Here is an 11,361-nt window from a genome sequence, read left to right on the forward strand (position 1 = left end):
TGTTTTTTTAATATTTTTCTCTCAATATATAAAATTAACAAAGCCAAATAATAACAAGGATAAAATATGTTTAGAGTTATGTAAAATTTAAAAAATATTATTTTTATCATCATAAATTTTTTTATTAATTTGATCCTTCTAAAAATAAAACATATTTTTATCTTCTTTCCAAATCTCATAAGAAAGTAAAAGAAATTGTTTAGTGTTTTTGACAAATTAAAAAAAAAGTTAAAGGCATAAAACCAACGTTGAGTCTTCACCCGTGTAAGCTTTTGCGAGTAGGTCTTGGACAAGTTATGTCAAGCTTTGTGCATAAATTAACTCCTTGTATTATGTTTCTGTTCTCTAGCTGCATCACCTCTTGTGTGCAGTCTGGTTTATCAATATAATTCTCTTTGACTAGCAAAAAAAAACTGTGCATAAAAGAGGATACGGTGTAATGTTTCGATCTTGTAAGGAAGATTAGCATGTACCCTTTGGGTTTGGGAGCTGGAATGAGGCAGCGCTATTTTTCCGTTTCAGCTCTGACAATTTCTTCCCTGTAGATCATATTTTCTCTTGGGAAGGTCATTGTTCGGTCTTGCTCTTGACAAGGTGTATAATCGGTATATTCAATTAAGAAACATTTAATAATTTATCATCTTCCTTCTTGAATAAATCTATTTTCTTAAATTTGTAACTTTCCATGTGCTTTTATTTGAACGAATTTCAATTTATGATTAAAAAGAAAAGATAAATATACCAAAAAATCTTGGGGGGAAACAATATTCTACGAGTCCTCACTCGGGTTCTTCCTTGGGTTACAATTTTTAGTCCCCACAAAATAGTAACTCCAGAAATGTGTTATTAGTTAAAACTGCATAATCTCATCCATGTCTATCATAGCCCAAAATATCTGCAAATAGAGAATATCATTGTAAGCACTCGCATAAAGAAAGAGGATAAATAAATAAATAAAATAGAACAAATAGGGATCGGGAGTGGGGGGGAAATGATTCAAGAATAATTTTACTTAACTGAAGCAATGCATTATGCATGAGTCATCAAAACAGATAAATCTAGCTCTTACCTCATTTCTGATCAAGAAGAAGTGATGTACAAGAAAGAAGAGAAGATAGTTCATCTTGTGTCGCCGATCCAAAGCCTTGCCATCTTACTCTACCAAAATTATCAAGTAGAAAGATATACCTGTGAGGTTGAAATGTTAAAAAACAGCATTTTTCATAACCAATAATTTCATTGGTTAAAAATGAATTGAATAAGAAAAAGCTTATAACCCTGTAAGGAGATTCAATATCCTGAGTTCTTTTCTGAAATAATAGTGGTCACCAAATGAATACACTATCTGCTGCTGAAGTGTATCCTTGCTTTCATGATGACTAGGTTTCTTCATTGTCCAGAGAAGCAAACGTTTTATAGGAGCCCGACATAAAAGCCACGAATCTATAAATGATACCTGATAGAAAATACAATATATTAATATAACTTCATTGAAAATTTGTAGCTACGAATCAAAAAAAATAAAAATTGTAGCTGATCATTCAGTAAGGGTCAGTTTAGATAATAATATTTGAATTACAATTTGAAATTCTAATTTTAATTCTAATTTTCTTGGGATTGGATTTGATCAAGAATCATAATTTTTATGTTTGGGGACAGAGAAGTGAAAACTTAATGATTTGGATAGAAGTATGGTACTTGATAGAACATTATGGCGGAAGTTGATCCATGTAGCCGACCCCACCTAGTGGGATAAGGCGTGGTTGTTGTTGTTGTTGTTGTGGGGACAGAGAAGTGAAAAATAGAAATACAATCCAAATTAAATTGGAATTTGATTAAAGGATGCCAATGGAGATGGTGACCAGATAGCACCTCAAGGCGGAAGCAATCAGTGGTACTAGTTGGTGGTCATTGGCAGTGACAATTATTGTCCACAGCAATGATTGTCAGAGTATGTCAATTGCAATGAATGGTTTCTAGTGTTAGCTAGAGACAATGATAATGAACATTAAAATATGAAATATTGATTTTAACTTAGTTTTGATACTTGGAATTCTTAGGGAATAAGATAGGAATTAAATATTGGAATTATACACCAGTTTTTCAGTTCCATGGAATTAAAAAAAATGGAATTCCAATTCTAATGTACACACCATACACCAAACAAGATAATAGGAATTGGAAGGGTCCAAGTACAGTTCTAAGGCTCAAATCCAAATCAAAATCCAAATCCAATTCCATAGTGAGTCACAGGATGGTTGTTAAAGTTTTCAGATGTAAATTAAATAATTTACACTACACATATATATGTTCAAAAAGAAAAAGGAAAAAAAAACATAAAACACAAAAAAAGGGGTAGAAGTGCAGAAAAGAGAACAAAGATTAAATTAAAGACCTGTATTGAATAGAGAACAAATAGAGCTGTTGGAGTATGGAGTGAAAGACCATAACAGTCTCAGAGAACAAAGTTGTGTTAGGGAAAGAATAGGGCAGAAGAACAGAAGCGTATTCGGTGGAAACACTTGTGCTGCTCTTTGGTCTTTCTTGTGTTTGTCCGAGAGACAGAAACACTGAATCTTGTGCCCAACGTCCTATGTTTCAAATGAAGACCAAAATCCCAAAAAGTAGTTTCAGCCTCACACAAAAACAGGGGTAAAGAGGGAAATTTCCCTCTGTCAATCATAGTGGCAAAGATGGTCATGATTTTCCTGGATAGAGGCTGCAATTTGCAGCCACGATCCTTGCTACATGACAAACTCAGGTACAGGTCTACAATGATGGCCAGACTCCAGAGGCTGCTCCACACCACTCCAACCTCCACCATTATACAGCACTAATGATAACTTTGGCAATAACTTCTTGAGTTTTCTTTCCCTGGTATTTATATGTGGTTTTTCAATGAAAAGCCCAGAAAGTGGTCTCCTCTAGGATCTAGGGCCAATGGAGGAAGTGATTGATAGAGAACCTCTCTTTAACAAGCTAAGCCAATGATTTGTGGCCTAGATAAATAGTAGCACAAAATGGAAAAACTTGACAACATCAAGTGGTAGTTTTCAAACTCCAAGATAACCTTCTAAGTATTGTTATAAATACTGTCAATACCATATGATAAACACATAAAATGCCAAATGCATCACTCATCATCTTTTTCTTCAGAAATTCCAAAGCAGGAAGCTAAACATTTAGGGAGGGATATTACAGCTATGTGCTGTCATAAATAGCTGATTAATATGTCATGGTCAATGACAAGGAAATGCATAAAATCTGAAACAAACAGATAATTACCTGATATAAATGAACATCATTTGATTTTCTAAATGCTTCAGTAAAAGGCACACTCCAAGAATTGATCATTTCCTGTGAAGGATATATATAGAAAGGAATTTACTATAGCTACAGTAAGCCAAAATCAAACAAAAAGATGATTACCAACAAACATACCAAACAATACAATGAACACAATGTCAAGTTCCTTTATCAATTGTAATCCAATTAAAAGGTGTCAAATGCACTTCTTAGGGTTTCAAACTCTTTACAGAATGTCATGCCATGATTGCAGCAATATATGAGATTTGCCATAAAAAACAGGATTGATTAGGCTGAATTGCAAACTTAGCCTGGTAAGAATAAAATAAAGTATCTTTGCATTTTTCAATATCTTCTACTCTATTCTTTTCTTCTTGCCATTACTTTGTTTTCTCCAATGACATTTAAATTCCCTTCACATGGATATCAAATAGTAGAAACGGTTCAGCTTTCAAATAGAATAGTAAGACTGCAACAAATGCTACTACCATCAAATGTGTCAACCATTTAAGGTTGTGTTTGAATACACGTTGAACGCCAATGACCTGTGAGACTCAGATTGGAGTTTAACGTGCCTTGGAAAGTGGAAAGGGAGTAAACCAAATACAATATAAGCCATATATGATTGGTGTTGGTTGCATTTAGATGAGCACAGAATGAAATAGACTGCAGACAAAAATCATCTTTCCAAAAGACTACTGTGATTCGTTACCTGGGAGCTTGCTCGAAATGAAAGACAAACCAAAGATGCCTTGGGGACAGACGATTTATCAGAATCAACTGCACGATCAGAAACACGGATAGGAAGCTTCATTGTTTTACCATCTGTGAAGCTGACTTCAAAATCAGGAAACTTTGTGGCTACCATTGCTGGTATTATCAATTTATTAGCTACAGCAATCTACAGAAATCACAGGTAAATCTGTCATATTTTTACTTTTTTAGCTGGTACACCCAAGACATGTTTCTACTAAAGAGTCAACCACTCCCTTCCTTATTAGATAAATAAATATATGTTGATCCAAACAATATACAGCTAGCCTAGCCTAGCAGATAAGTACAGTTCTAAGCAAGCTTGAAAAAACCAAATTAGCAAAAATTCAGCTAAAACTGAGAGTTACGGAGTTCGGAAGTTAGTTTTAGCTTATGAATAATTGGAATGTAGAAACCTGAATTATGCAGGAGAAAACCTATATTATTGATTTCTCAGGAACGAGTTTCAACACATTCCAGCTGATCACATGCTATCAAAGAGTTGTTTGGCATTAATTAACAGAAAAGTAAAGTAAAAGCAATATTACAAGTATAGTTGCAATACATTATTACCTTACCAGCATGCTTTTTGAACTCAGCCATATCAGCGAAGTATCCCCTAGTCATTTCATCTGCACTGCACAAACCCTATCATTACAAAACCCCCCAAAAAACCACACCAACGGAAAAATGAACTTACAGTCGAGCGCGCTCCTTCTCAATTGCTTCCTTATTTCCAAGCTGCAAAGAAAAATGAAGTCTCATTAAAACTAGTAATCTAATCTAACAGGAAGGAATAAAAAGAAAAAGCGAATGAAAAACCTGATGAAGATCGAAGAAGCGTTTGGGGGTGAGGCGTGCCAAATGCTGCGAGGGAACTGGACTATGGACCTTCTCGGCTAAGGAGTCTCTGAGACTTGAACGCTGTCGTATCAGTCGCCTCAAACCTACCATCTTCACCGCTTCCATTTCTATCTGCCTCTCTCCGACTTATTGCAGCTCCATGTTAAATTAAACCCAACTCAAAATTACAATTTTTATTTTTTTATGTTTGTCAATTGTTTTTATTAAACACTGAAACTAATAAAGTTTAATTTTTTTCCATTTTGAAAAAATATATATTATTCAACATATTTCATTTCTTCGAATTATCATAACAATACTATAAGGAAAACATTAAAAATCTGAATCAGTTGATTAAACAACTTAAAGATAACTTTCTTCCTTTATATTTGAGTTTAATTACTAAAGATAAAAAAAAAATATAACAATACATATATAGACAATTTTATAATAATATTGTTGTTGTTAACTTTTATGTTTTAAATCTAAGTCTCCACTTTTAATTAAATGTGAAAGCATTTTTCTATCAATAAATAATACCTGCACTTAAAAAAATTACTATCACATGATTACAAATTAACATCTATCATAAGTGTTAATTTTTATAATAATTATTTTTAAAATTAATATAAAAATTATAGTTAATTGACAAGTGTATATATATTAAACTCTTTTGTTATATTCTTCTTAGTACATAAATTTTAAGAGAAGGGGGTTATATTCTAGATTTCTAGTACAGGAAAAAGTCTTCAGGTTTAAAATACTTATAAAAGAATTTCTATTTATCTGATTGATCTTATTGAAATAAGTAAAAACTTGAATTTCTTGCCAATTTATGTTTTCTTTCTTGGTTAAGATCTTTTTGAACCGAAAAATATAATAATAAAGGTTGGTTTTCCCGTTTACAATCTTGTATGCATAGTTGCATCTTGCATGTTCTTAACCTAAATTTAATTTAATACAAAACTGGTTTATTTTCGGTATTATTGTTGTTTTTTTAGCACTTTATTGTTGTTATTTTATAATGTGTTTATCATTGTTAAAATAATGATTTTATAGTATGATAAATAATTAATATCATATTAGCTGGAAAGCTTCATAAAAATATTCCATTATTCCAAGACAAGCGAGTAATCAAAATGTCGACTACTCAATCTCATATGACATATATGCATGTAGGAGTGTTGACGGTTCCATTTGATAAAAGTCACTCTGAGGCAAACTTAAAATATATATATGTTTCATTTAAAATAAAATTTCAATCAAACCAAACCTTTGATATTTGATTCGATTCAATTTTTGAAATTTTTATTAAAATATTATTTCATTAAAATTATATTTAAAAAATTGTTAATAACAATTTATGAAACTTATTAATAAGTTAAATCTTCTACAATAAAAATATGTAAAATTTTATCTCTTTTAAATCAAACATATTTTAAAAAATTCATATAAAAAGAAAATAATATGTATTAAATCAAACATTGTGAAACTCTTGAACACCCCTATATGCAAGTAACAAGACGCTCTGTCAAGTCAAATATATAAGGCTCAATAAATGATTATGATCGTGGCCTGATAATTCATTATCCGAAGTAGATAAAAGGAAAATTTATCCATATGTTAATATTAATGGCTGAGGAGCACAACAGTACTTGAGAGAGTTATCCCAACCCAAGCTTATCTCCATGAAGGGTGATCATGTGCACAAGACAACTACAGTGGCTAAGAGTAAGATACATGATCTTACTCTCAGAAACAGAGGTTGTTTCCTTAAATAGAACTCTTGACCACCATTCATGAAGTAGCAAGGTTCAAAGTTACTGAAATAAGCAGAGACATAAAGCATTAAATAGCTGGAGCAAAGAAATTGGCATTAAAAAAATTATAAAGTAAGATGGAATCAAATCATTCTTTCACTAAATCAATTTCACGTCTAATAGAGATAACCTCTAGTACAAGAGCCCAAATAAGCAGCACTTGTTTGGCAGCAATTCCCACCCATCATTGGAGATTTGTAATTGTTAGGTTGCATTATTGAACATGATATCATTGATTCTGCCAATACCAATATCTGAAATGGGCTCGATGGGTTTCTCATCTTCTTCTAGAGAACACTCGAGACTTAAAGGATCCCTACTGAATTCATCTGATCAAAGAGATGTCCATATCAGTTATCAGAAAACTTCAACAAAAGCATGCATTGAATTTTGAATCCCAACTGATAGCATGGCCTCAAGAAAAGAAAAATCCAAATAAAATTCTCCATTGTCAAATGACTTTACTCGTGTGAAAAGGACTTGAGTCACAAGATTTTTTGTGCAGAAAAATAAATGGTCCAATATATTCCCATGTGCAAAAAACTTAGGCAGTAATGTAGTAATCAAAATTAATCACACCTATGTCAATAAAAAGTTTGGCATCAAACTCACCGAAAACAGTGTTTAAAGATGCAGGGGAAGGTGTTGAAATGAAGTTAAGGCCAATGTAGAATCCCAGCACCAATACAATGGTCACCATCACATAAGTTGGTACTGCTAGAGCCCAATATCTGAAAGCCCAAAAGTTGTTTATTTTTGTCACAAAAAGTTGAATCAATCATCTTTTCCTATATATGAGAGCTGCATTCCCCAGTCCAACATCTGGAAAACTAAAAGCTAACGAGAAATTTTTACACTTTTTATATACACAGTTGATTTCAAATCCTTTTTCCATATATTTTTCGTTATTAAGACCTCTGAAGGAAGTTGGGGTTACTACCCTAAAACCCTTCCCCAAAAGCCCTACTTCACTTAACAGCTAAATTGGCAAGCCTGATACCCTTGTTCCATGCACCTTAACTGAATTTTACATTCGTAAACCTTAAAATTAACACTCCAGAATTTCTCACTTCAGACTTCAGAGTTTCCTCAACTTGTTTAGTGCACCCAAATAATTACTTTTGATACTTGCCAAAGCTTCAAATAACGGGAGTGGAGCTGTCTAACCTGCTAGGATAGTAAGAGATGCCAACAGATTGTAGCCATGATTCTGGAGCATATGCCCATACCAAGAAAATAACTATTCGCAAAGGAGAAATGAAAATTTAGTAAGAGTCACAAATTGCATATGAGCATATCACATCAAACTTGGTGGGTAACTAAAAGTCACAAATCCCATATGATCATCACATATAATATTGCACATTGAAAGTCATTTATCAGTAGGTTAGACAGAAAGAGTTAAAATTGTGAAGAGCAGGATAGGAGGGAAAAAGACCTGTAGCAACAACAGTGGTAATAGAACCTACAAAACCATAAACTTCAGAAGGCTTAGGGCCATGATCGCCAGACAATCCAAAGCCAGAGGTTATGTCATCGGGGTCAAAAAAGGATACAGTTGCCCTCTGCTTTTTCGATAGGCTGAGGGTTCTTCTTGGACTGTTCACAGAGTGGGGACTTTCCATGTTACATCCTTCAATTACAGTTAACCTATTAACAAATGCTCAAGAATAATGCAAATTATGTTTGTTTTAAATATCAAATTCAACCATAACAGGTACCACTACCTACATTCCCTAACACACTTTTAGACATAGAAATGGGTGCATACATCACTGAACAGAAAATCAGAATTAACAATAAGAAAAATAATCCCAGCATATTGAAAAAAAGCAGCGAGAGCATTAAGGATCAACTTATAGCTATCTTTAAAACACACATTGCTGGCAATACTTATCTTCATGGCTTTAGTCTTAAGTAATCAGTGAATATAGAGTTGCAGATTGTTGAAGTAAGTGGATGGAAGGTCCTAATAAGGTGTATAGCCCATTACTAAGCTTGCTGGGACCTCGCTGGATATGATTCCGGATGCTCATATCCACTACCTAAAGTTGCTGAGGGAACATATAAGATTCAAAGCTTGGATCCTGTACAGCCCACCTATTGCCCCACTTATCTATGTTAACATGTTAAACACTTAAACCAAAAACTCAACAACACATTACACATGCAAATTGTTAAGCAAGCAAAACAAACAATGTAAAAGAACAAACCCCAGTAAAAAAATTAATCAATAACAAGGTCAAGAACGGATGATATTACCATATATCAAGCAGAAAACAAACATCCGAAAACATAATGAAATATTTTATGAGATACATAAGGAGCCAGGACAATTTAATCAACAACCAAGAATTACCAGGAAAAGGCTTTGGTCAAAAGCTTAAGCTTTAGATAGTCCTGCTAAGACTAGCAACCTTGGCCCAAAATTCCTGCAATGAAATGTGACAATCATTATTAGTTGAATTCTGATTTCTCCTACACAAAAGTAGGCTACATATGCAATATGTAAATCACTCCTGTACACACTTGATGCTAGTGCCAATGTTATCACTTAATTGGGACTTAACGAGAAATTATCGTGTATTTGCTGTCTGTAATAACACAGTAAGTCCAAAATTATGGTACTTTTAAAATTGGTGTGCAGGTCATTGCTTTTGAGCTATATGACAATTTATTTTCTCTAAATACCAAAAGGCCATGTCCCTCTATCTATAACTATACACTATTTTCTTATCGCTCACGACCATTGTACTGTCTGTAACTTTAAAACTATGATTCAAATGATCTCCTTTCAATTTCTAGAATATATATAAAGGGAAACAACAAACAATGACCAAACAAAAACTAACATACCCCGGTGCTAAAAAGGATCCTCACTATGTGATGGTATGGGGGAAGATCATTGTACACAGCCTTACCCTTGCATATGCAAAGAGGCTGTTTCCAACCAGTCACCAAAGCACAAATAATGACCAAACAAAATCATGTTAAAATTTAGAATTTTCCTTCAGTTCTGAATCAAGCTTTCTTGACAGTTATAAAGACAGAGTATGGAGAGAATGTCCTATTAGTCTATGAGACAAAAGACAAACCACAATTTAACAATCAAAACTAATAAAAGTTAACCATTTCTATATATTTTTTTTTTAAAGAACAAGCATATTAAAGGATTTCTTAAACTAATTTTGTCATTGGATTCATTACAAGCCATAGAAGTCGTAAAACACAGTGATAGCATAAAAGTGGGGAAGTTCCCATTAGGCAAGCCTTACACCATTGGAACCAATTATAAAAATTATTTATCTGTGTATGTTATAATATTCTCTCTGCCAATAAATTACTACAAGAACTCCATTAACTCAATCAATATGACTGAGCTGAACACCACGCAATGCCACTTCTATCAATTAGAAGCATCGATTAGTCGTAGACCAAGCAATAAAGAAATACTCTTGGATTGCTGATTAAGTAACAGATAGAGGAGAAGGAAAACTTACAGCAAAAAAGAATGCACAATTCCTATCTTCTGTAATTAACAACCTGCAATTGCGAAGTGTGGTAAACACGATTGGAGCTACAACATTGTGAAAAACGCGATTTGACAGCACTGCGAAGAACACCGCGATGCCGGGAAGACGAAGCCACACGGTGCTTGAAGCCCTGACTCAGAATTATTGCGATCATACAATTGAAACTAGGATTTACGACGGGGTGTTAGAATTTAGGAAGAAAATTAGGATTAGGGATTAGAGTTAGGTACATTTAATTTGATGTGGGTAAAATTCCGAGTTCAGGGGCTTACGGCTTTAAATTTTTCATTTAATTTATGCAATTCCTTTTTTCACCCATTTTAGTTTTTTTATGAATATTTTTTTGGTTTTTACTTGATATTTAAAAAAAATTTTAATTGAGTTTTGGAATTTATTTTGATTACTAGTAGTATTTTAGTTTCGGTAGATAAATGTTTGTTTTTACTTTTTAGATAATTAGAATTTTAGTATGAGTAATGCACTAAATACATGCTTATTTTATATAACCAAATTTTATAATAAATAAATATTTTTAAATATATAGATTATATTATAATTAAAATTTTGGCTAAAGTAAACATTAGGAAAAAAATCTTAACATACACTCATGAACATTAAAATTTAAGAATGAAAATGGATGAGTTTAATTCTCTAATTTTTCGTCTCTGTAAAAATGAGACGGGTTTGGATTCCAATTTAAAATAGGCATGCTTATAATTTTAATATCCAACATCTTCCAAGTTATTAATTATATTTTAATTCAAATAATAAATGATGAAAATAATAAAAAAGTATGAATTAAATAATATTTTTAGTTTTTTTAATGAATAGTATTTTTAGTTAAGTATATAATTTTAAGTATGTTATTTAATTATTATTATAATTCAAATGATTTAATTATTAAATCAGTGTGTAAAAAAGTAACAATGACAAGGACAGAGGCAGGCCAGAGAGTTACATCCCCAAATCCGAACTTGAATTCATAAATAGGAGAAAATCCAAACTCGATCAAAGCAACTTTTCCTCGTTAAAGTCTAGTCCATCATTATGTCAAGATAAAATTTTGTCGTTAATGAGAGGTGTTAATTTCGTATAAGAGTAAATCC

The 11,361-nt window shown here is 32.6% G+C and overlaps 2 protein-coding genes across 4 annotated transcripts; both read right to left on the reverse strand.

The window, feature by feature from the left end:
- Positions 1–662: 662 nt before the first annotated feature.
- LOC114374102 lies at positions 663–5,073 on the reverse strand. 2 transcript variants are annotated; one of them, XM_028331701.1, is made up of 8 exons: positions 4,882–5,073; positions 4,760–4,800; positions 4,633–4,696; positions 4,019–4,207; positions 3,286–3,357; positions 1,278–1,456; positions 1,070–1,188; positions 663–895 (listed from the first exon to the last, which is right to left on the reverse strand). In XM_028331701.1, exons 1-7 carry the CDS (start codon positions 5,026–5,028, stop codon positions 1,071–1,073), a joined length of 810 nt encoding a protein of 269 aa, XP_028187502.1. In that variant the 5' UTR covers positions 5,029–5,073; the 3' UTR covers positions 663–895; position 1,070. The 2 variants fall into 2 exon arrangements, with proteins under 2 accessions (XP_028187502.1, XP_028187503.1); XM_028331702.1 differs by having other exon boundaries at positions 4,019–4,131; positions 4,638–4,696; positions 4,882–5,068.
- A 1,417-nt stretch (positions 5,074–6,490) lies between these two features.
- Positions 6,491–10,514, reverse strand: LOC114374010 (phosphatidylinositol N-acetylglucosaminyltransferase subunit P). 2 transcript variants are annotated; one of them, XM_028331592.1, is made up of 6 exons: positions 10,223–10,514; positions 9,082–9,154; positions 8,161–8,355; positions 7,890–7,962; positions 7,335–7,453; positions 6,491–7,051 (listed from the first exon to the last, which is right to left on the reverse strand). In XM_028331592.1, exons 3-6 carry the CDS (start codon positions 8,345–8,347, stop codon positions 6,927–6,929), a joined length of 504 nt encoding a protein of 167 aa, XP_028187393.1. In that variant the 5' UTR covers positions 8,348–8,355; positions 9,082–9,154; positions 10,223–10,514; the 3' UTR covers positions 6,491–6,926. The 2 variants fall into 2 exon arrangements, with proteins under 2 accessions (XP_028187393.1, XP_028187394.1); XM_028331593.1 differs by having other exon boundaries at positions 8,161–8,372.
- Positions 10,515–11,361: the final 847 nt, after the last annotated feature.

Source organism: Glycine soja, chromosome 11 (genome assembly GCF_004193775.1).
Source record: "Glycine soja cultivar W05 chromosome 11, ASM419377v2, whole genome shotgun sequence".
Lineage (NCBI taxonomy): Eukaryota > Viridiplantae > Streptophyta > Magnoliopsida > Fabales > Fabaceae > Glycine > Glycine soja.